The sequence below is a fragment of the Odocoileus virginianus genome, chromosome 9, assembly GCF_023699985.2.
Source record: "Odocoileus virginianus isolate 20LAN1187 ecotype Illinois chromosome 9, Ovbor_1.2, whole genome shotgun sequence".
In the NCBI taxonomy this organism is placed as follows: Eukaryota; Metazoa; Chordata; class Mammalia; order Artiodactyla; family Cervidae; genus Odocoileus; species Odocoileus virginianus.
In genome coordinates this window covers 33682896-33706162 of record NC_069682.1, presented here as the reverse complement: position 1 = coordinate 33706162, position 23267 = coordinate 33682896, and the positions used below count along the sequence as shown (strand labels likewise).

The 23267-nt window shown below is 38.1% G+C and overlaps 1 protein-coding gene across 5 annotated transcripts in view; it reads right to left on the bottom strand.

Annotated features, from left to right (window-relative positions):
• The window catches only part of ODAD2 (outer dynein arm docking complex subunit 2), a 148674-nt gene that overhangs the window by 113618 nt on the left and 11789 nt on the right, over nt 1-23267 (bottom strand). For 2 of the 5 annotated variants that reach the window (XM_020895735.2, XM_020895736.2), the window contains exons 4-8: nt 21182-21383; nt 20440-20546; nt 20136-20272; nt 16068-16184; nt 6625-6818 (exon numbers count right to left, since the gene is read on the bottom strand). The exons of 1 other annotated variant lie outside the window; for it this stretch is intronic. In XM_020895735.2, coding sequence (XP_020751394.2) covers nt 6625-6818; nt 16068-16184; nt 20136-20272; nt 20440-20546; nt 21182-21383 — 757 coding nt within the window. Of the gene's footprint in view, nt 1-6624; nt 6819-16067; nt 16185-16383; nt 16481-17607; nt 18054-20135; nt 20273-20439; nt 20547-21181; nt 21384-23267 lie in introns of those variants that run through there. 2 more of the 5 variants (XM_020895740.2, XM_020895739.2) reach the window with 2 other exon arrangements.

The window sequence follows — 23267 nt, the reverse complement described above, 5'->3', positions numbered from 1 at the left end:
CCATACAAATTGTGAAATTATTTGTTCTATTTCTCTGAAAAATACCATTGGTAGGTTGATAAGGATGGCATTGAATCTATAGATTGCTTTGGGTAGTATACTCATTTTCACTACATTGATTCTTCTGATCCATGAACATGGTGTATTTCTCCATCTATTTGTGTCATCTTTGATTTCTTTCATCAGTGTTTTATAGTTTTCTATATATAGGTCTTTTGTTTCTTTAGGTAGATTTATTCCTAAGTATTTTATTCTTTTTGTTGCAATGGTGAATGGAGTTTTCTTTAAATTCTCTGCTTTCTCATTGTTAGTGTATAGGAATACAAGGGATTTCTGTGTGTTAATTTTATATCCTGCAACTTTACTATATTCATTGACTAGCTCTAGTAATTTTCTGGTGGAGTCTTTAGGGTTTTCTATGTAGAGGATCATGTCATCTGCAAACAGACGAGAGTTTTACTTCTTTTCCAATCTGCATTCCTTTTATTTCTTTTTCTTCTGATTGCTGTGGCTAAGACTTACAAAACTATGTCAAATAGTAGTGGTGAGAATGGGCACCCTTGTCTTGTTCCTGACTTTAGGGGAAATGCTTTCAATTTCTCACTACTGAGGATAATGTTTGCTGTGGGCTTATCATATATGGCTTTTATTATGTTGAGGTATGTTCCTTCTATCCCTTCTTTCTTTTTTATCATAAATGATGCTGAATTTTGTCAATGGCTTTCTCTGCATCTATTGAGATAATCATATGGTTTTTATCTTTCAATTTGTTAATGTGGTGTATCACATTGATAGATTTGTGGATATTAAAGAATCCTTGCATCCCTGGCATAAAGCCCACTTGGTCAGGATGTATGATCTTTTTAATATGTTGTTGGATTCTGTTTGCTAGAATTTTGTTAAGGATTTTTGCATCTATGTTCATCAGTGATATTGGCCTGTAGTTTTCTTTTTTTGTGGCATATTTGTCTGGTTTTGGCATTAGGGTGATGGTGGCCTCATAGAATGAGTTTGGAAGTTTACCTTCTGCAATTTTCTGGAAGAGTTTGAGTAAGACAGGTGTTAGCTCTTCTCTCAATTTTTGGTAGAATTCAGCTGTGAAGCCATCTGGTCCTGGGCTTTTGTTTGCTGGAAGATTTCTGATTACTGTTTCAATTTCTGTGCTTGTGATGGGTCTGTTAAAATCTTCTGTTTCTTCCTGGTTCAGTTTTGGAAAGTTATACTGTTCTAAGAATTTGTCCATTTCTTCCAAGTTGTCCATTTTATTGGCATGTATTTGCTGATAGTAGTCTCTTATGATCCTTTGTATTTCTGTGTTGTCTGTTGTGATTTCTCCACTTTCACTTCTGATTCTTCTCCCTTTTATTCTTGATGAGTCTGGCTAATGGTTTGTCTATTTTATCTATCTTCTTGAAGAACCAGCTTTTAGCTCTGTTGATTTTGGCTATGGTCTCCTTTGTTTCTTTTTCATTTATTTCTGCCCTAATTTTTGTGATTTATTTCTTTCTACTAACCCTGGGGTTCTTCATTTCTTCCTTTTCTACTTGCTTTAGGTGTAGAGTTAGGTTATTTATTTGACTTTTCTCTTGTTTCTTGAGGTAAGCTTGTGTTGCTATGAGCCTTCCCCTTAGCACTGCTTTTACTGAATCCCATAAGTTTTGGGTTGTTCTGTTTTCATTTTCATTCATTTCTATGCATATTTTTATTTTTTTAATTTCTTCTGTAATTCGTTGGTTATTCAAAAGCATGTTGTTTAGTCTCCATATGCTTGTATTTTTAATAGTTTTTTTTCCTGCAGTTGACATCTAATCTTATTGCATTGTGATCAGAAAAGATTCTTGGAATGATTTCACTTTTTTTTAATTTACCAAGGCTAGATTTAAGGCCCAGGATGTGATCTATCCTGGAGAAGGCTCCATGTGCACTTGAGAAAAAGGTGAAATTCACTGTTTGGGGGTGAAATGTTCCTACAATTAGGTCTAACTGGTCCATTGTATCATTTAAAGTTTGTGTTTCCTTGCTAATTTTCTGTTTAGTTGATCTATCCCTAGGTGTGAGTGGGGTATTAAAGTCTCCCTCTATTATTGTGTTACCATTAATTTTTCCTTTCATACTTGTTAGCATTTGCCTTACATACTGCAGTGCTCCTATGTTGGGTGCATGTATATTTATAATTGTTATATCTTCTTCTTGGATTGACCCTTTGATCATTATGTAGTGTCCTTCTTTGTCTCTCCTCACAGCCTTTATTTCAAAGTTTACTTTATCTGTTATGAGTATTGCTACTCCTGCTTTCTTTTGGTCTCCATTTGTGTGAAATATCTTTTTCCAGTCCTTCACTTTCAGTCTGTATGTGTCCCTTGTTTTGAGGTAGGTCTCTTGTAGGCAGCATATATAGAGGTCTTGTTTTTGTATCCATTCAGCCAGTCTTTGTCTTTTGGTTGGGGCATTCAACCCATTTACATTTAAGGTAATTATTGGTAAGTATGATCCCATTACCATTTACTTTGTTGTTTTGGGTTCGAGCTTATAAACCTTTTCTGTGTTTCCTATCTAGAGAAGACCCTTTAGCATTTGTTGAAGAGCTGGTTTGGTGGTGCTCAATTCTCTCAGCTTTTGCTTGTCTGTAAAGCTTTTGATTTCTCCTTCATGTTTGAATGAGATACTTGCTGGGTTCAATAATCTGGGTTGTAGGTTTTTCTCTTTCATCACTTTAAGTATGTCCTGACATTCCCTTCTGGCCTGAAAAGTTTCTATTGAAATAGCTGTTATTCTTACATGGATCCCCTTGTGGGTTATTTGTTGTTTTCCCCCCTTGCTGCTTTTAACATTTGTTCTTTGTGTTTGACCTTTGTTCATTTTATTAAAATGTGTCTTGCGGTGTTTCACCTTGGGTTTATCCTGTTCAGGACTCTCTGGATTTCTTGGACTTGGGTGGCTATTTCCTTCCACATGTTAGGGAAGTTTTCAACTATTATCTCCTCAAGTATCTTCTCATGGCCTTTCTTTTTGTCTTCGTCTTCTGGGGTTCCTATGATTCGAATATTGGAGCATTTGACATTGTCCCAGAGATCTCTGAGTTTGTCCTCATTTCTTTTAATTCTTTTTTTCTTTTTCCCTCTCTGCTTCATTTATTTCCACCATTCTATCTTCCACCTCACTTATCCTATCTTCTGCCTCAGTTATTCTACTGTTGGTTCCCTCTAGAGTGTTTTTGATCTTAGTTATTGCATTTTTCATTATTGACTGACTTTTTAATTTCTTCTAGGTCTTTGTTAAACATTTCTTGCATCTTCTCAATCCTCGTCTCCAGACTATTTATCTGTAACTCCATTTTGTTTTCAAGATTTTGGATCATTTTTACTATCATTATTTGGAATTCTTTTTCAGGTAGACTCCCTATCTCCTCCTCTTTTGTTTGGTCTGCTGGGCATTTATCATGTTTCTTTACCTGCTGAATATTTCTCTGCCTTTTCATCTTGTTAGATTGCTGCATTTGGGGTGGCCTTTCTGTATGCTAGAAGTTTGTGATTCCTCTTTATTGTGGAGGTTCCTCTCTGTGGGTGGGGTTGGACGAGTGGCTTGTCAAGGTTTCCTGGTTAGGAAAGCTTGCATCAGTGTTCTTGTGGGTGGAGCTGGATCTCTTCTCTCTGGAGTGCAATGAAGTGTCCAGTAGTGAGTTTTGAGGTGTCTGTGGGTTTGGTGTCACTTTGGGCAGCCTGTATATTAATGCTCAGGACTATGTTCCTGCATTGCTGGAGAATTAGCATGGTTATGTCTTGCTCTGGAACTTGTTGGCTCTTGGGTGGAGCTTGGTTTCAATGTAAGTATAGAGGCTTTTGGATGAGCTCTTGTCAATTAATGTTCCTTTCAGTCAGTTTTCTGGTGTTCTCAAGTTTGGGATTTAAGCCTCCTGCCTCTGGTTTTCAGTCTTATTCTTAAGCAGCCTCAAGACTTCTCCATCCATACCACATTGATGATAAAACATCTAGGTTAATGGATAAAAGATTCTCCACAGTGAGGGACACCCAGAGAGGTTTGCAGAGTTACAGACAGAAGAGAAGAGGGAGGAGTGAGATAGAGGTGACCAGGAGGAGAAGAGGGGGAATCAAAAGGGGAGAGAGCAATGTAGCCAGTAATCAATTCCCAATGTGCTCTCCACAGGCTGGAACACCCAGAGAGGTTCACAGAGTTACACAGAGAAGAGAAGAGGGAGAAAGGAGATAGAGGTGACCAGGAGAAGAAAAGGGGGTGTCAAAAGAAGAGAGACAGATCTAGCCAGAAATCAGTTCCCTAAGTGTTCTCCATAGCCCAGAATACCCAAAGAGATTCACAGCATTGGGTGTGGAGAAGGGGGAGGGAGGAGATAGAGGTGACCTGGGGGAGAAAAAGGCGAGTCAGGGGGAGAGGGCAATCAAGCCAGCAGTCACACACCTAAGTAAAAATGGGTACTGAAGATTGGATTCTAAAAGGTACAAAATTGATTACAAATACCAAAAAACAAAGATTTAAAATCTAGAGTAGTGGTTAGACTCTCAAAAATACAATATTAAAAAAAAAAGAAAATCACAAGAATTATAAAAAATATATATGAAATTTGCTTTAAAAATAGGGTCTTTTTTTGTCAAGGTAATAGGTTATAAAAATGAAAATTAAAGTAATAAGGGGCTTAAAAATAAAAAAAAATTTTAATTTAAAATGATTATAGTAAACTATATCTAGGAATTTCTCTAGAGCTATTGTGGGCAGTATGGGGTCAGTTCAGTTTCAGATAGTTCCTTGTTCCAGCTTATACTTCTTCTCGAGGTCTACAGGCCCCTTCCAATGTAGTAGGTGCTAACTACAGGGTTTTAATCTGTTACACCTGTCTCTTTCCTCTGTTTATTTTGGCTTCCTCTGTTTGCAAGTCTCTTCAGTATCTAACTTCCACCCTGACACAAGGGGGCGAAGGTGGTCATTTATTTAGGCTCACTTGTTCAGTTGTGCTGTGGGGAGGGAGGAACACTGCAGACAAATATCATTGGCATGTGTGGGGAGCGCTCGCAGTGTCTGGGCCACACTGGGTGTACCCTCATTCACAACATGTGTGCCTTCCCAGTTTACACTGCTCAAGCTCCAGGTTGCTCTGCAGGAGAACTGTCTAAAGGGGGCCCTGTGTTACATGCACTTCCAAGATCTAAGCCACTCAGGTTCAGGTTCTCGGGTACTTTACAAAGGCACAACAGACTCAGTTGGGCATGCATTTTGTGCCCTTCCCAGGTCCGAGCAGCTCGGGCGACCAGGTGGTTGGAGAGCGCACTCTTCCCAGCTGGGCGGTGCATCTTATCTCCTCCCCCATCCCAGTCGCTCGGTTTCCTGGGTGCACAGCAGGAGCGCTGTCTCAGGTGTGCCCTGTGTCTCCTCTAAGGAGCTGATCTCTGGCTGCGACCCTCCTGGTGGATGTCAACCGTCCAGGATCCCAGGAAGGCTTGGTTAGCAACTGGGAGCCTGCTCGCAGTTTGGTAGAGAATGCCATCTCTGGGGCCAAGATTGCCCCTTGCTGGCTCTGGCTGCTGCCTGCCTGCCTTAGATGGGCTGGTTCGCAGCCGGCTGACTCTCCTCTGGTATTCACTCAGTCCTTTGTTCTGTGAATGGCCCGGCAGTTCCTTAGGTTAGAGCTTTTCACGGGAAAGTTCTCTCGCTTGCTTGCTTTTTTTTTTTTCTCTCTGGCTATCCCACAGTTTGGGTTGCTATCTCAGGTTAGCTCCCTCAAATTGCCCTCAGGGCATTCAGACCCAGTCCTTAACCTAAGCAATGCAGCCCACACCTCCCTGTTCAGCGGCCCCCCCCCCCCCCCACCCCCGCTTGCTGGTGGCAGATGCGAGCGTCTGGGCTACTTCTCTGCTGGGAGTTGTGGTTAGGTGCGTAATCTGTGGGTTTTATTTATTTATTTTTTCCTCCCAGTTTTGTTGCCCTCTGAGATTCTAAAACTCCCCACAGACCCGCCGGTGAGAAGGTTTCCTGGTGTTTGGACACTTCTCCTTCACGACTCCCTCCCCCTCAGTCCCTAACTCTTTTGTCTCTCTTTTTATCTTTTACATCTTGTCCTACCTCCTTTTCAAGACAATGGGCTGCCTTTCTGGGTGCCTGATGTCCTCCGCCAGCATTCAGAAGTTGTTTTGTGGAATTCGCTCAGTGTTCAAATGATCTTTCAATGAATTTGTGGGGGAGAAAGTGGTCAAGAGACCACTTTCCTATCCCGCCGCCAACTTAGGACCGCCTCCTGAGTTTATATTTAACCAAATAATTTAACACTTACTTAATCAGGTGCCTACCACAATGTTTACATTCCCCCATGAGATTCCTCCATGTGTTTTATCATCATTTTCATGTGTTATCTGCCCTGACTCACCAAGCACATGAAAGTGAATTGCGGTCCTCTGTACACAAACCCAGTTTGATGTCAAATCTTTCTGCTTGAAACATGAAGAGGGGAAAAGGGAACCAACCTGTAATTACTTTGGAGGGAGGTGTATGTAAATACTCTGTATTTTCCTCCAATGAAATAAAGTTATGTGAAAAGTTAGATAAACATGTGGTAGGGAAGTATGTATCAGAAAACCCATTATGTTAATATCTACCTACTCTTTGGAACTGACACTGGTCCTCCAGTTTAAACTTGGCTCTAATCTCTTGGTCAGTTGACTCCTTCCCAGATTAATTCGGTTCTCCTGTGCACTCTTGCGGGAAGTAATACTAGTCTTATGTGTAACGGCCACTTCCTCCTTAGGTGCCTTGTTAGGTTGATCCTTTTGTAGTTGTTCACTGAATTTAACTTCCTTCAATTAATTAAAAAAAAAAAAGAAAAAAGCATATTTTTATAATGATACCATTTCTGAATTAGCTCATGCTAACTGAAAATTCACCACCCTGGTGATAAATTGAAGATGTTTCAAGATGCTCTAACTTGTGTTGCTTATCAACAGACTAAAGAAGAGAAATTATGTGATCATCTGAAGAGATGCAGTAAAATCACCACCTCCAAGCAGTAATGGACTCATTTCCCATGGTGTAAGGTGAGGCCCCATGGGAAGCATGTCCTCCTGGCCAGGTGAATGTAAGCAGAGACTCAGTAGGAAGACCAAACTTCCACTCACTGCCCAGTGGTGCTGAGGTACCCTACACTACCAGGTTCTCAGTGGAGTCCAAGCAAGGAACTTGGATTTTTACATGCACTTTGCAGTACCCTAGACCTAGTACCATGAGACCTAAACTTAGAGAAATCCTGCTAAAACAAAAGACTTCCATAAAATCCAAAGTTTCATAATATAATCCAAAAATTTCCAAGACACAGTTTCAAAAAAATCACTCATCATACCAAGAACAAGGAAATGTCACAACCTAAATGAGAAAGGACGATGAATAACTGATGCTTATACCAAGATAAAATAGATGATGGAATAATCTGAAACAGATGTTGGAGTAAAATTTTAAAGTAGACATCATAAAAATGCTTCAACAATCAACAATAAGACTTGAAATAAATGAAAAATTAGAAAGTCTCAGCAAATAAATAGATGATATAAAGAAGAACCAAATAGAAATTCTGAAATTTAAATTTACAAACCAAAATAACTCCCTGGATAGTTTGGCAACAGGATGGAGAAGAGAGAACCCATGAACTTGAGGACAAACAATAGAAATTACCCAGGTTGAACCACAATGAGAAAATACATTGAAAAAAAAAAAAATAAACAGAGCCTCAAGATCTGTGGGACAATAGAAAAAAAATCCAACATTCATGTTATTAGAGCACCAGAAGGAGAGGAGAAAGAAGGTCAGGCTGAAAATGCATTCTAAGAATGTCAGAAGCTTTCCCAAACTTAGAAAAAGACATAAATCTAAGATTCAAGAAGTTGAGCAAGCCCTAAACAGAATAAACCCAAAGAAATTCCTATCAAGAGATATAATAATCTAACTCCATAAAACCAAAGTTAAGGAAAATTAACAGCAATAAGAGAGAAAAAATATTTTACCTATAAGACAGAAAATTAAAATAAGAGCAGATTTCTCATTAGAAAACATGGAGGCCAGAAACACTGGAAACATTTTCCAAGTGCTGAAAATAAAGAGCAGTCAACACAGAATACTATATATAGTGGAAATATTCATTAGGAATAAAGGGGAATTCAAGATGTTCTCAAATAAAGGAAAACAAAGAGAATCTGTCACCAACAGACCTACCTCCACAGAATAAGAAGTTCTTAAACAGGAAGGATGTGATAAAATAAGGAAATTGGCAACACCAGAAAGGAAAGAAAGAATCAGAGAAAGAATAAAAAGCATGAGTAAACACAAAAGACTTTCATCCTCCTCTTGAATTTTCTAAATGATGTTTGATGGTTGAAGCACAAACTATAACATTGTCTAATACAGTTTATCAATGTGAAGGAAATAAAGACAAATACAAATAAGAGAGGGTATAGGGACTTAAAGGGAGACATGGTTTCTATACTTTACTCAGGTGGTAAAATATTAAACCAGTATATTATGACAAATTATGTATAACAATATCTACAACAACCACCAAAAACTCTACACTAAGAGATATACTTAAATACTATGGAAAAATCAAAATGGTATTAAAAAAAAAGTTCAAGTAAGCCAAAGTAGACCAGGAAAAAGAAAAAGATAAACAAAACAGAAAACAGAAGGAAAAAAAACAGAAAATAAAACTAAGCTGGCAGACTTAAGCCCTAATATCAATAAGCAAAAGTAGATAATCTACCGACTTCTCTAGTGATCCAGTTGTTAAGAATCCATCTGTCAATGCAGGGGACGTGGGTTCAATTCCTGGTCCAGGAAGATCCCACATACTGCAGAGCAACTAAGCCCATGTGCCACAACTACTGAGCCAGCATTCTAGGGTTCAACAACGGAAACTACCGCAACGCGAAGCCCTCACACAACAACTAGAGAGTAGCCCCTACTCACAGAAATTAGAGAAAGCCTGAGCTCAACAACAAAAACCCATCACAGCCAAAAATGAAAGAATGAATGAAAATAGTTTTTTTAAGTAAATGATCTAAACACACCATGGATATGACACATCAATATACAGTTTCAGAAAGTGGATTTTAAAAATGACTCAACTCTATGCTATTTACAAGAAACTCACTTCAAATATAATGATATAGGTAGCTTGAAAGTAAAAGAAGGGGAAAAGATATACCATGCAACATTCATTAAAAGAAAGCAGGAGTACCTATATGAATAGTAGATTAGCCTTCAGAAAAAAAAAAAAAAAACACCAAAGACAGAAAGGGACATGACATAATGATAAAATAGTCAATCAAGAAAATGTAATCCTAAATGTGTACACAGAACTGCAAATACGAAAACAGAACGAAGAGGAGAAACAGACAAATCTACCATTATAGTTGGAGGATTTCAAATCCCTCTCAAAACTGATAGAAAATCAGCAAGGATATGAAGAATTCAACCACACCAAAAACCAAATTTATAAAGTTGTTCAGAGTTTGTTCTCTGAATACGGTGGCATCAAACTAATAAGGAATCAAGTAATGGGAAAATCTAAGTAACAAACTTCTAAATAATCATGGCTCAAAGAGGAAGCCTCAAGGAAAAAAAAATTTATGAGGTATAGTTGACTTAAGGGAATTTTTTTTAAATACAAAAACTGAATGAAAATGAAAACAATGATAATAAAACACCAAAATGTGTTACAGGTAGGTAGGTGAAGTTCTGCAAGGAAAATTTATAGCACTAAATACTTACCTAGAAAGGAAGAAAGCTCTCAAATCAAGACTCTAAGCTGTTACACTAATAAACTAGAAAAAGAAGAGCAATATAAACTCAAAACAGGCAGAAGGATATAAAAAGAGACACATCTCTGAAGTGTCAGTGCTTTGCTGAGAGCAGGAAAGCAGAGTGTTCCCAACGCCTTACCACTGCCATGCCCGAAAGAGGTGCTCACTGTGTCTGAGAGACGAAATGTCTGAATGTGTGTCCAAAAAACAAATAGCTTCTCTATAGATGAATGCAGAATGAAGAGGTCTTTATCTTAATATTAGTCATACCTGAAATCACCAAAATTCCTTTCAATGCAAGTATGACTAGAAAAATGTATGGTTTAAAAAAAAGCTAGAGAAGAGTAAATGAAACCAAAAGTGACTTCTTTGAGAGACTTGAGTAAAATGATGGACTTACAGACAGATGGACCAAGAAAAAAATAAAACACAATGATTAATATCAGGCATGAGACAGGTAACAATAGTTGCAGCTTCTACAGTTGTTAAAAGGTCAACAAAAGAATACTATAAACAAGTTTATACCAATCAGTTCAGCAACTTTAGACAAACGGGATACACAGTCCTTTAAAGACAACCTAGTAAGTACCCTCAAGAAGAAACATAACCTGCAACCTATAACTAGTAAGTACACTGAATTTGTAGTTAGAAACCTCCCCACAGTGAACACTCCAGGCTCAAATGGCTTCACTGGTGAATTCTACACAACAGTTAAGACAGGACACCAATTCTAAGCACTCTTCCAGAAAACTGAATGGGAGATAAAATCTTCCAACTCATCCTATAAGGCCAGTATTAATCTGATACCCAAAACAGACAAACATATTGAAGAAAAGAAATCTACACATTGATAATCTACACACTGATAATCCTAAACAGGTGCAAAACTTCTTGATAAAATGTTAGCAAATTAAAATTTTAAAATAAATAAATAAAAAGGATAATACACCCTGCACAAACAAAGTTAGTCCCAGAAATGTAAGGCTGGTTTCTCTTTCAAAAATCAATATAACTAACCATGTTAAACTAAAAAAAATAAAATAAAATGACTAACGCAACAGGTACAGAAATAGCATTTGAGAAAACCCAACATCCAATCCTAATAAAGTTCTCAACAACTTTGATAGAGGGGAACTTCCTCAAACTTATAAATTTCATCTATGAAAAGCTGACCGGTGACAATAATTAGAAACTGAACATTTTCCTTTACCACAAGGAACAAAGAAACCATGTCTACTCAGTTCTGTACTGGAGGTTCCAGCTAATGCATTAAGGAAAGAAAAAGAAATAAAATGATCAAAATTGGAAAGGAAGCAGTAAAATGATCTTTATTCAGAGACAACATGATCATCTATGTAGAAAACCCCTCAGAATCTACAAACCAGACAAAACTATTAAGTGACTTTAGCAAGGTTTCAGGATATAAAATCAATATACAAAAGTGTATTTTATATAGTAGCAACAAATAACCAGAAATTGAAACCTTAAAACTATTGTTTAACAATAGCCCTGAAATAGGAAATATTTACAGATGTTTCACAAAAGATGTTTAAGACGTGTGTTGTAAGTTACAAAACAGTGCTGAGAGAAACTGAATAAGATGAGGAGACATGCTGAGTAACATTAAATAAACAGGGAGAAACACTGAGTTCCATGACCTGGAAACCGGAATATTGTTAAGACGTCAGGTCTTAAATTGATCTATAGATTCAATACAGTATCATTCATAATTCCTTTGGGGTTTTTATGAAAAAACTGACAAGCTGACTATAAAATTCGAATGGACATGAAGAAGATACATAACAGCTGGGAACTCAAGAACAGCAACATTGGACGATTGACAACACCTGACCAGAGACTGACTGACTACAGTAACCAAGACAGTATGGCTCTGATATAAAAATAAACAGATCAATGGAATAGAAACACACCCATGCAAATGGACAACTGGGCAAAGAAAGGACAATTCTTTTTCAACAAATGATGCTGGAACAATTAGGTGTCTGCACGCAGAAGAAAAAAACGAACTCTGACCCATACCTCACAGCATGTACAAAAAATACATTAAACTGGATCATACGCCAAGATATAAAACCTAACATTTAAAAACTTTTAGAAAAAAACACTGGAGAGAATCTTTGTGACACTGGATTTGGTGAAGCTGTATTAGATACAACACTCTAAAAAATTAGTAAGTTGGACTTCATCAAAATTGAGGACATTTGTTCTTTGAAAGACTTTTTGGAGAATGAAATGACAAGCCACCACCTGGGAGGAAGTATTTTATAAATACTATCTCTGAAAGAAAATATAAGCTTATATGCATGTGTGTATTATGTAGGTAGGTAGGTATATATCTCACAACTAAATAATAAGAAATTTTAAAAAACAATAAAAAAATGGGCAAAAGATCTGAATATACACTTTACCACTTAAGATGTATGAACCACATTCAATAAGCATATAAGAAGATGCATTCAAGAAGTGCAAATTAAAATTTAGTGAGCTACCGGTACACACCTATTAGAAGGTCTAAAATAAAGGACTGACAGTATCACTCATTGACAAGTATGTGGCACAGCTGTCAGTCTGGTGCACAGAGTGGATGGAAAATGTTACAATCACTTTGGCAAGCACTTTACCAATTGTTTAAAAAGTTAAACATATAACCACCACATAACCTTGCCATTTCAGTCCTATGTTTTACCTAAGAGAAATGAAAGAATATGGTCTGAAAAAAATATATACACCCAAAACAAAACATTAAAAATATGAAAGCTTAAATTTTAAAGACTTACACAATGTTTGGAAGACAAAGTAAAGGTATTTCCAGAAAGTGGGGTGGGGTGTATGAGAGAAAAGAAAATCAGAAGATCAATCTCAGAGGTCCCAAAATCCAACTAGAATCACATAAAGAGAAGAAAGAGAACATAGAGGGAAAAAATGATTAAAGATGTAATACAAAAATATTTTCCAGTTCTAAAAGACATGTCATCATTAATGAAAAACAAACAGAGACCAGCACCAACCATATCATCATGAAAATTACAGAACATCAGGGATAAGGGAAAATCCTAAAGGCTCATTATATGGGAAAAGCCAAAACAAACAGGTCACATAGGAAAATGCCTTTAAAATTCCAAGAAAAAAATTATTTTGAAACTGTCATTATAGAAACAACAACTAAGAGAGAAGAATAAAGATATTTTCAAACATGCTAACCCTCAATTTCTCTCCTCCTATGTGCCTCTTTTACTCAGGAAGCACTACCAAAATGATGGGGTAACCAAGAAAAAGAAAACTGATGAGACAATAAAGGCCATATATGGAAAGCCCACAACTAACATCACATTCAACAGCAAAAGCCTGAAAGCATTTCCCCTAAGATCAGGAGTAAGACAAGGAATTTACTTTCACCACTTCTATTCAGCACAGTTCTGAGAGTTCTAGCCATGGAATTTGGTAAGAAAAAGAAATTTAAAACATCCAAATTGGAAAAGAAAATGTAAACTATCTCTGTTCACAGATGACATGATCTTATATGTAGAAAAACCTAAAGATTCAAAAGAAACTGAATTAAATAAATTTGGCACATTAGCTGGATTCAATTTTGAATTTCACATTCAAAAATTACTTCTGATTTTAACACTCAAATATTAGTTGTATTTCTATATGCTAGCAGTGGACAATCAAAAAGGAAATTAAGAAAAACAACTCTATTTGCAATAGCATCAAAGAGAATAAAATACTTAGGAATAAATTTAACTAAAAAGACAAAAGACTTGTACATGAAAACTACAAAATATTGCTGAAAGAAGTTAAAGAAGACATAAACAAGTGGGAGAACATTCCACATTCGTGGGTTAAAAGATAACACTATTAAGATGACAATACTATACAAAGCAATCTACAGAGTCAAAACAATCCCTATCAAAATCTCAATGCTTTTCTCAGAAATAGTAAAACCAAGACTAAAATTCACACAGAAAGTCAAGGGACCCCAAATAACCAAAATGGTCTTGAAAAAACAAGGACAAAGTTTGAGGATTCATACTTCCTGATTTCAAAACTAACAGAAAGCTATGGTAGTCAAGAGTATGGGACTGGTATACAGATACACATATAGACCAATGGGAATGGATTGAGAGCCCAAAAATAAACCTTGAAATTTATATTTAATTGATTTTTAATGAGGATGACAAGACCATTCAGTGGGGGAATATTCTTCCTCTGAAACAAATGGTGCTGGGAAAACCAAACATCCATGTGCAAAGGAATGTAGGTGGACCCTAACATTATACACAAAACCTAACTCCTGACAAATCAAAGACCTAAACTTGAGAAAACTGAAATGTAAAATTGTAGAAAGGTCGAAAAGTTAAGGGCAAATCTTTATTATGACAGATTTAGCAATGGTTCCTTAAATATGATACTAAAAGCACAAGTAACAAAAGAAAAAATATAAATTAGACTTTATCAAAATTTTAAATGTTTGTATACCAAAGGGCACTATCAAGATGAATAAAAAGATAACTCACAGAAAAGGGGAAAACATTTGCAAACCTTCTAATAAAGAATTAATATCCAAAATATATAAAGAACTCTAGCTCAAAAATGAGACAATTTAATTTTATAAAATGGACAAAGGATTCGAACAGACATTTCTTCAAAGAAGATATACAAATCACTAATAAGCACAGGAAAATATGCTCAACATCACTATTAGGGAAATGCAAATCAAAACCACAATGGGATACACCATGTTCACACTTACTAGGATATCTATAGTAAACACAAACACACAGAAAATATCAGGTGTTGGTGAGGATGTAAAGAAGCTAGAATCTTCATATACTGCTACTGGGAATATAAAATTATTCAGCTGATGTGAAAACAGCTTGGCGGTTCCTCTAAAAGTTAAATATAATCACCATATGAGCCAGAAAATCAACCCTGATGTGTACACCCAAAAGAACTGAAAACAGGGACTCAAAGAGATACTTGTACACCAATATTCATAGTATTTTTCACAATAACCAAAGGTGGAAAACCCAGTGTCCATCAAAAGATGAACAGAGAAACAAAATTTGGTACATACATAAATGGAATGTCATCCAGCCGTAAAAAGGAATGACATTCAGATAAAGGCACGTCACGGATGAACCTTGAAAACATTATGGTATGTGAAATATGCCAAACACAAAAGGACAAATATTGTGTGACTCCACTTATATGAAATATGTAAAATACATAAATGCATAGACACAGAAAGTAGATTAGAGTTTACCAAGAGCTAGGGGGGAGAAGGAAGGAAGAGTTACTGCTTAATGGAGTTACTGCTTAGTTTCAGATGACGAAGATGATTTGGAAACAGTAGTAACAGTTGCACAGCTTTGTGAATGTACTTCACGCCACTGGATGGTACACTTAAAATGGTTAACACGGCACGTTTTATATTTTATGTATGTATGTGTTTTATGACAATAACAACTACAACAATGGAAAACTGGGGTCCAGGAAACAGGTGATCAAAGACCAGGAAACAAAAAGAATTCATGAAATGATGACAAGGAGCCACGCTAGGCTGAATGACAACAGTCTGGCAAGAAAACAGCAGAAGCAGCTGCATCAGAAAGACCATGAACCTGATCAATGTGCTCTTGGTGGGGGGCGGCGGTCTATAGAGCTGCCATCAGCCTGAGAATCAGCCCAGAGCATAAGTGGATCATGTTAGCATTCTTAGAATTTTGTTTTCTACCTACATCACCTTCAACCAAAATTTTACTTCACAAAATATCACACTGACTGATTTCTTTGTTCAGCAGCACTATTTTACAAACCATGGGAGACAAAAACACTGTTCTTATGCACATGTAGTTGACACACACATCAAGGCAATCCAACTAGGCAATAATCACAGGAATCCCGGAAAGGATGAAAACAATCAAAACATGTAGGCTTCATTACCAGGACTGAGTCCTCTGTTCTCAGTGTAATTAATTCAGAACGGAAAATGAAAAAGGCCTATTTAGAAAGCACTTTGAAATATCATTCCTGCCACCTAAAGAAAACCAGAAACATTCTTAAATTGCTACATTTACAACATGTATTACTTTATATTATATTGTGGAAAACACTCCAATAATTGCAAGTACTGTCCAAAACAAGGCAGCATTAGTCTCCAATTTTTTATGCTACAGAAAGTTGCAGCCAAAAATTATGATGCTATAAAAGTTCAAAAGAGACTGTAAAACTTACCTGTTTAGACATATTTTCTGAAAATATTGCTGATTTTTCTTTTAAAAGTGTGACAAGGTCTTTATAAATTTCTCCTTTTCTCTCATAATTAATTTGCCCTTCATCATCTGTTTTGCCCTTTGGAAGAAAAAGTTTGGTGCTGTAATTAATGGACTAGCAACATAAGAACCTGATCAATAAATCACAACCCAATCACAAGTAATGTTTTCTTGTCTAAAGGATCCATGTGCTTGTCTTTACACATGAAGTGTGCAGGCAAACCCTTCCCTCTTAATGTAAATTCATTTATCTATTTACTCCTTCAGCAAGCCTTTACCAAGGGCCTCCTAGACACACGGCCTCCTAGACACACAGGGCTCGCTGCTATAGCAGAGACCTGAAAGCCCCTCCTCTCTGCTCTTCTGTCCTGTGAAAATGCATTACGACTTCATAAGACTGACGAAGTCATAAAGGCCTCTGAGGTGAGAATGTCACCACACAAAAGCCTATGTTTCTGTTGGTCACACCCTGCTCTTATTCTGTGTGGAGCATGATTGCTATAGGTTCATTTACCAGGGGTCTGACCTCCATGTACCATCTGTCCCCCTTCCCTTGGCCTCTGTCTGTCTTGTCTCTTTCCTTTCCTGTCCCTATACCATATGTGTGTGTGTGCATATGTATACACACACACACACACATACACTGTAGCGTGTTACATATATAACTGTGTCTGTGTGTGTATAAAACTGCGTGTGTGTATATATGTAACTTCTCAGGTGGCTCAGACAGCAATGCAGGAGACCTGAGTTCGATTCCTTGGGTCAGGAAGATCCCCTGGAGGAGGGAAAGGCAACCACTCCAGTATTCTTGCCTGGAGAATTCTGTGGACAGAGGAGCCTGGTGGGCTTCAGTCCACGGGGTCGCAAAGAGTTGCACACCACCATGTATGTATACATACACACACATGAAAAGTGAAAGTGTTAGTTGCTCAGTCATGTCTGACTCTTTGTCATGTCCCCTGGAGGAGGATTGCCATTCCCTCCTCCAGGGGATCTTCCCAACCTAGAGATCGAATCCACGTCTGCTGCATTGCAGGGGGAATTTTTTACTGACTGAGCCATCAGGGGAGCCCCCCGTGTGTGTGTGTATATATACACACACACATATATAACATAGTTATAAACTGTAGTGTCTAATACATTTCCTTGTAATTACTGAACAGCTTCAGTTCCTTGTCTTCCATTTATTAAGCTGAGGAACACCCGGATATTTCCATATCAAACCACGTTGTATGTGTATCAACAGCCTTTTATAGAAGCAAAGGCTCCTCACCCCACTCTGGAAGGCCAAAGAAAAGCATTCCTCTTTTTTTCTCAATCTCTTATTCTCCTATTGGATATTCTGCTTTTCTATTAATAAAAGCAAACTGAAAGCAAAATCATATTTAGGTTATCTGTGCAGAAACAAGCCCAGGGTCACACTGACAAGATGAGCACCGAAAGGCAGGTTAGCAGACGTACCTCCTGCCACTAAGAACACGGCCCCGCATCTCGATACCCACCCAGGCCGAGGCATGAGCACTCTCCAAACAGTCCTCTGGGAAGGCTGGGTCCCCGTTAAGGAGTTGGATCCTCCCTGCAGAATTCTGCTGTGAGTCCCGAGTTTACATGAAGACAGCAAGGGCAGGGCTTTGCAGAGAAGAAAGCTGAGCGGTTCCTTCCAGCCAAGTTCAGTACGTAGGTGTGGGCCTCAACATCCAGGGTTTAATCCAGAAGATTCAGAAGGCCATGTGCCACCTCCCTCAGGTGGAGGGCCACCCACCCACACTCTGCTGATACTTGGGCCAAAGTCTGTAGAGCTGTTTCCCCATTGCCAGGCTGGCTGAATTTCCGTCAGCAAGAGGGGAGAGGTCGCCGGCGAGGCTGGACGAGGCAGGAGGGACTTGCTCCCTCCTACATCCTCTCAGAGTCACCCAGCAACGGCCCCTCACCCCACAGTGGCAGTTGCTTCCAGTAGCAACAGTTGGTTCTAATTTCTGGGGGCTCTTCCCAGAGGCTCAGAACCAGGCTCATCAGGATCCCTCAGAAACACCAGCAGCAGCTGCTGGGGCCCCTGCTCAGAGACCCGGCTCTGTCAAATCCCACTCAGCCCCTGAGATGCCAGTTGCTAACTGGGCAGCGCCCTCTCTTCAGGGGCCCCAGCTGGTTTCAGGGAGATACCTGGGCTCCGAGGGGACCGGCACTGCCTGGAGGTGCTTGTTCTGCAGACGTGTGAGCCCCAGCTCTGTGGGGACCCTCTGAGCATCTAAGGGACCACCACCAAATGCAAGCAAGGCCCACTCTTCAGAGGTGTAAGTCCCAGTTCCGTGCAGGCGCTGTCCTGAGATGCTGAGGTCCCAGCACAGCCTGGAAGCCCCTCCCTGGGGAGGAGGGTCCCCTCTGCGGGAGCCCTTCCCCTGTGGACCCCTCCTCTCTTTTGTTGGTCCCGTCAGCACTGAGGACAGAAGTTATGGCTTTTGTATTACCTTGGAGCTCCTTTTTTGACTTAGTTTTTTCCCTCTAACACTTGTATCATTAATCAGCAAACTGATCATGTTAAAGAGGCTTTACTTGTGATCATTTTGTTAAGATCTTCTATTTCTTCCTGGTTCAGTTTTGGAAAGTTATACTTCTCTAAGAACTTGTCCATTTCTTCCAAGTTGTCCATTTTATTGGCATAGAGCTGCTGGTAGTAGTCTCTTATGATCCTTTGTATTTCAGTGTTGTCTGTTGTGATCTCTCCATTTTCATTTCTAATTTTATTAATTTGGTTCTTCTCCCTTTGTTTCTTAATGAGTCTTGCTAATGGTTTGTCAATTTTGTTTATTTTTTCAAAAAACCAGCTTTTAGCTTTGTTAATTTTTGCTATGATCTCTTTAGTTTCTTTTGCATTTATTTCTGCCCTAATTTTTAAGATTTCTTTCCTTCTACTAACCCTGGGGTTCAAAACCACAATGAGGTACCATTATACGCCAGTCAGGATGGCTGCTATCCAAAAGTCTACAAGCAATAAATGCTGGAGAGGGTGTGGAGAAAAGGGAACCCTCTTACACTGTTGGTGGGAATGCAAATTAGTACAGCCACTATGGAAACAGTGTGATTTCTTAAAAAGCTGGAAATAGAACTGCCATATGACCCAGCAATCCCACTTCTGGGCATACACACCAAGGAAACCAGATCTGAAAGAGACACGTGCACCCCAATGTTCATTGCAGCACTGTTTATAATAACCAGGACATGGAAGCAACCCAGATGCCCATCAGCAAACGAATGGATGAGGAAGCTGTGGTACATATACACCATGGAATATTACTCAGTCATTAAAAAGAATTCATTTGAATCAGTTCTAATGAGATGGATGAAACTGGAGCCCATTATACAGAGCGAAGTAAGCCAGAAAGATAAAGACCATTATAGTATACTAACACATATATATGGACTTTAGAAAGATGGTAATGATAACCCGATATGCAAAACAGAAAAAGAGACTCAGATGTATAGAACAGACTTGTGGACTCTGGGAGAAGGCGAGGGTGGGATGTTTCAAGAGAACAGCATTGAAACATGTATATTATCTAGGGTGAAACAGATAACCAGCCCAGGTTGGGTACATGAGATAAGTGCTCAGGCCTGGTGCACTGGGAAGACCTAGAGGGATCGGGTGGAGAGGGAGGTGGGAGGGGGGACTGGGATGGGGAATACATGTAAATCCATGGCTAATTCATTTCAATGTATGACAAAAACTACTGTAATGATGTAAAGTAATTAGCCTCCAACTAATAAAAATAAATGGAAAAAAAAATAAAAAAAATAAAGAGGCTTTAGTTTTAGATAGCAGAATGGGTCACTATGAAGGTCACTTCTTAGAATGCTGACTGGAGGACCTGTAGGGGCCACTGAAGCAGCAAACACAGCAAACGGATCTGCTTGAATCCCACAGGACAATCCTTCAATTGCCTGGTTTTGGGGTTCAATCCTGGAGACATGCCGGCACTTACAGACCAACCTCAGGACCAAAGTCAATACTGGTTTTAAAAAAAAAATTACTTACACCATTTAAAAACACTCCTTCTTTGCTGCAAGTAACGCACAAAATTTCAGCATCATGAGGTTTCACCAGCACATAACAAATTTCGCCTTGAATCTGTCTCCAAGGTGGGGCTCGACATCCATTTGAAAATTCATAATCTGAAACCAATTATCACACAAGTAAAAGGAGCTCCTTAACCTCAACTTGTAACATAGCTTGGCTTCAAAAAATAGGATTGATACTTCAAGTTTTTGTTTCTTAAATATTTAGCTATTGAAGCATTTTGAAAATGTAATTATGAAGATAAATAGAATGTAACATGAACCTGAGGTGTACTCGATAGATTCCAAGACTGTCTGTTCTCCCTTTCCTGAGAACTGTTTAAGCAGCTCTATGTCATTCTTCACAGTCCCTGAATTTAATCGTATTTCTCTGAAATAAATGTTTAAGAAATTCATTTTAAATACTTTAAAAGAGAATCCACAGAAAACAACATGAAATCATTCTATTATATTGGGGAATATAGTTTTTGTAATTAAAACATCAGTTAAATTATACATCAACAAAATTGTAGTGAATTTTAGCCATGTTACAATCTCATAACACTGCCAGACATTAAAGAATTAGTGATTTGCATTTAATGCTGAGAATGTTGAATGTAACACTTAAATACACTCATTGAAATAGTCACTTCATTTCTTAATGAAAGTATCAAAGTACTAGAAAAGACTAGAAAGATGAACAAGTTTTAAATCTTACAAACTCTACATGATAAGTGTATGATAATTTAAAAATTTATCTAATGATTTAAGAGACTTTGGGGATAAAAAGCCACATAATGGCTTCAGAACTAGATGAAATTCTACTAAAATGTTTTAGCTGAAAATTTTACATTTGGAACTAGAAATATTCATGCAGGAACTAAAATTTTATTCCAAATAATGTAATGTTAGATCAATAGCAAACACTTCTAAGCATTATTTTTCTTGTGTTTTCCCCTAAAGTTCTAAAAGTACTTTTTAGAACCAATTTTCAGAGATTTCTTTAAAAAAAAAAAAAAGACTCACAAGGAAATATGTTTCAGAGAATGATTGAGTAAGTGCAGATCCAGCTGCTTGAGTTGCAAGGCAATCTTCATCTTAATCTCACTTTCAGGATCATCATCTTTGTTCATTTTGTCAAGAACACTAGATACAAATGAGTTTCCATTTTTTCCATTTATTATATTATAATCCAAGCCCAAGATTTTTGCTACTGGATTTCTGTTTGCTGACCAAAAAAGTAAATTTCAAAAATTATCTTCTTGTTGTCTATTACTAGAGTCATATAGAATATTAAGTCCTTTGGAGCCCACTCAAACACATTTATTTCATTAAGCTTTCTCTGACTGACCCAATTTGAATTAATCTCTATTTCTCAGATTCTATTGTACTTAGAAACTTTCTTACTCTTCTTGAGATGTTCACTTTGTGCTATAATATCATATATATATGTCATCACCCTAATAGGCCAGAAGCCAAGAGGTCTGTTTCTTTTTGACTATGGGGCCTTATTCAGAATAGGCATTCAATTAATGCATCCAGATTTGAAGATACAGAAATATTGGCCTCCTTAGAAAAATGATCACTAGAACTGTGTGTGTCTGTGTGTGTTTATCAGTGAACAGTATTCACAAATGTTTTCTCTCCAAACTAGCATGTTTTTCTCAGTCTACAAATCTACTGCCAATCATTTCCACCTGTTTGAACTGCTTATATTTCCAGTGTCCTTAGATGTTAACTGGGAAAACAAATATAACAAGTATTTACATAAATGCTAAAATTATAGTGAAAATTTTAAATCCCAACTCATAACCAAGGCTGAAAGTTGAATCTAGAGATGTTGAAAACAGAATTTAATAAAGGCCAAAATGGGGCTTCCCTGGTGGCTCAGATAGTAAACAGTCTGCCTGCCTGCCTGCAATGCAGGAGACCCAGGTTTGATCCCTGCATTCAGAAGATCACCTGGAGAAGGGAAAGGAAACCAACTCCAGTATTCTTGCCTGGAGAATCCCATGGACAGAGGAGCCTGGCGGGCTACAGTACATGGAGTCACAAAAAGTTGGACATGATTAAGCCACTAACACTTTCAAAAAACTATACAGTTGAAAATGAGGGAGAAATGGGCAAAACCATGTTTAGGAAGGAGAAATTCAAGCCAGATGAAAATACATATGCATTTGGATTGAGGGGGAATGCCCATGGGACTAATTCAGAAAGCATGACCTGATGGACATGTAGAGAAGATGGCATGGTTTTTAACTTTCCCACAGGAAATGAACTGTTGGCAGGAGAGGCTGGGGGCTGGTAGAAAAACCTGCATGGGGCAGGGCGCGGGCATCACGAGAAGGAGACCCAGGGACCAAGCACTTAGTGAGCATCTCCATTCATCACCTTACAACTGTCATCTCTAAAGATTATGAAGAGAAGTATCAGGTGAATTCTGGGGAAAGACACAAGCTGACTTCCAAATTGTCAGGTACTATACAATTTGGACCTAAAACTAAGAGCTTTACCTAGAACTCTTACAGAAAGGGCAAAATGTAGCAAAGGTTGCATATTTAGCCAGATTGGGTATATAACACTTTGTGGATTTAAGTTTACACATTAAGTTGAATTTAATGAATGGGCTGTGCCCTTAATTAACTCTTCTGAAATTCAGTTTTATTCTCAAGATACCATCCCTCTTCAGAAAAGTAGCTCTGATGTATAGGAAGAGTAGACAAGACATAAAAAGAGGCTGCTGTCCTAAGGTTCACATCTTTCAAAAAATCAAAAGAATATAAAATGACCAACTTGCCATCTCAGAGACACAGATAGTGGCAAAGAGTGATGAGAGACAGACCCATGTACATTATGCCTGGGAACTACACGTCACATGATCACAAAGAGGCAAAGCACACATATGACATAATTACCTACTACTAGGTATTTCTACTCATAAGAAATATTTAAAGCCCAGTTATAGCAGGCAATCACATTCTGTTTTGCATGTCAGATGATTAGGCAATAAGAACGTTCTATAACTTTAGTGAAGAGGAAAAATATTTCCTGCTGAATGAAAGTAGCGATTCACAGAAAGCTGTGTATTCGGGCTGAGACAAATGGGAAGTGA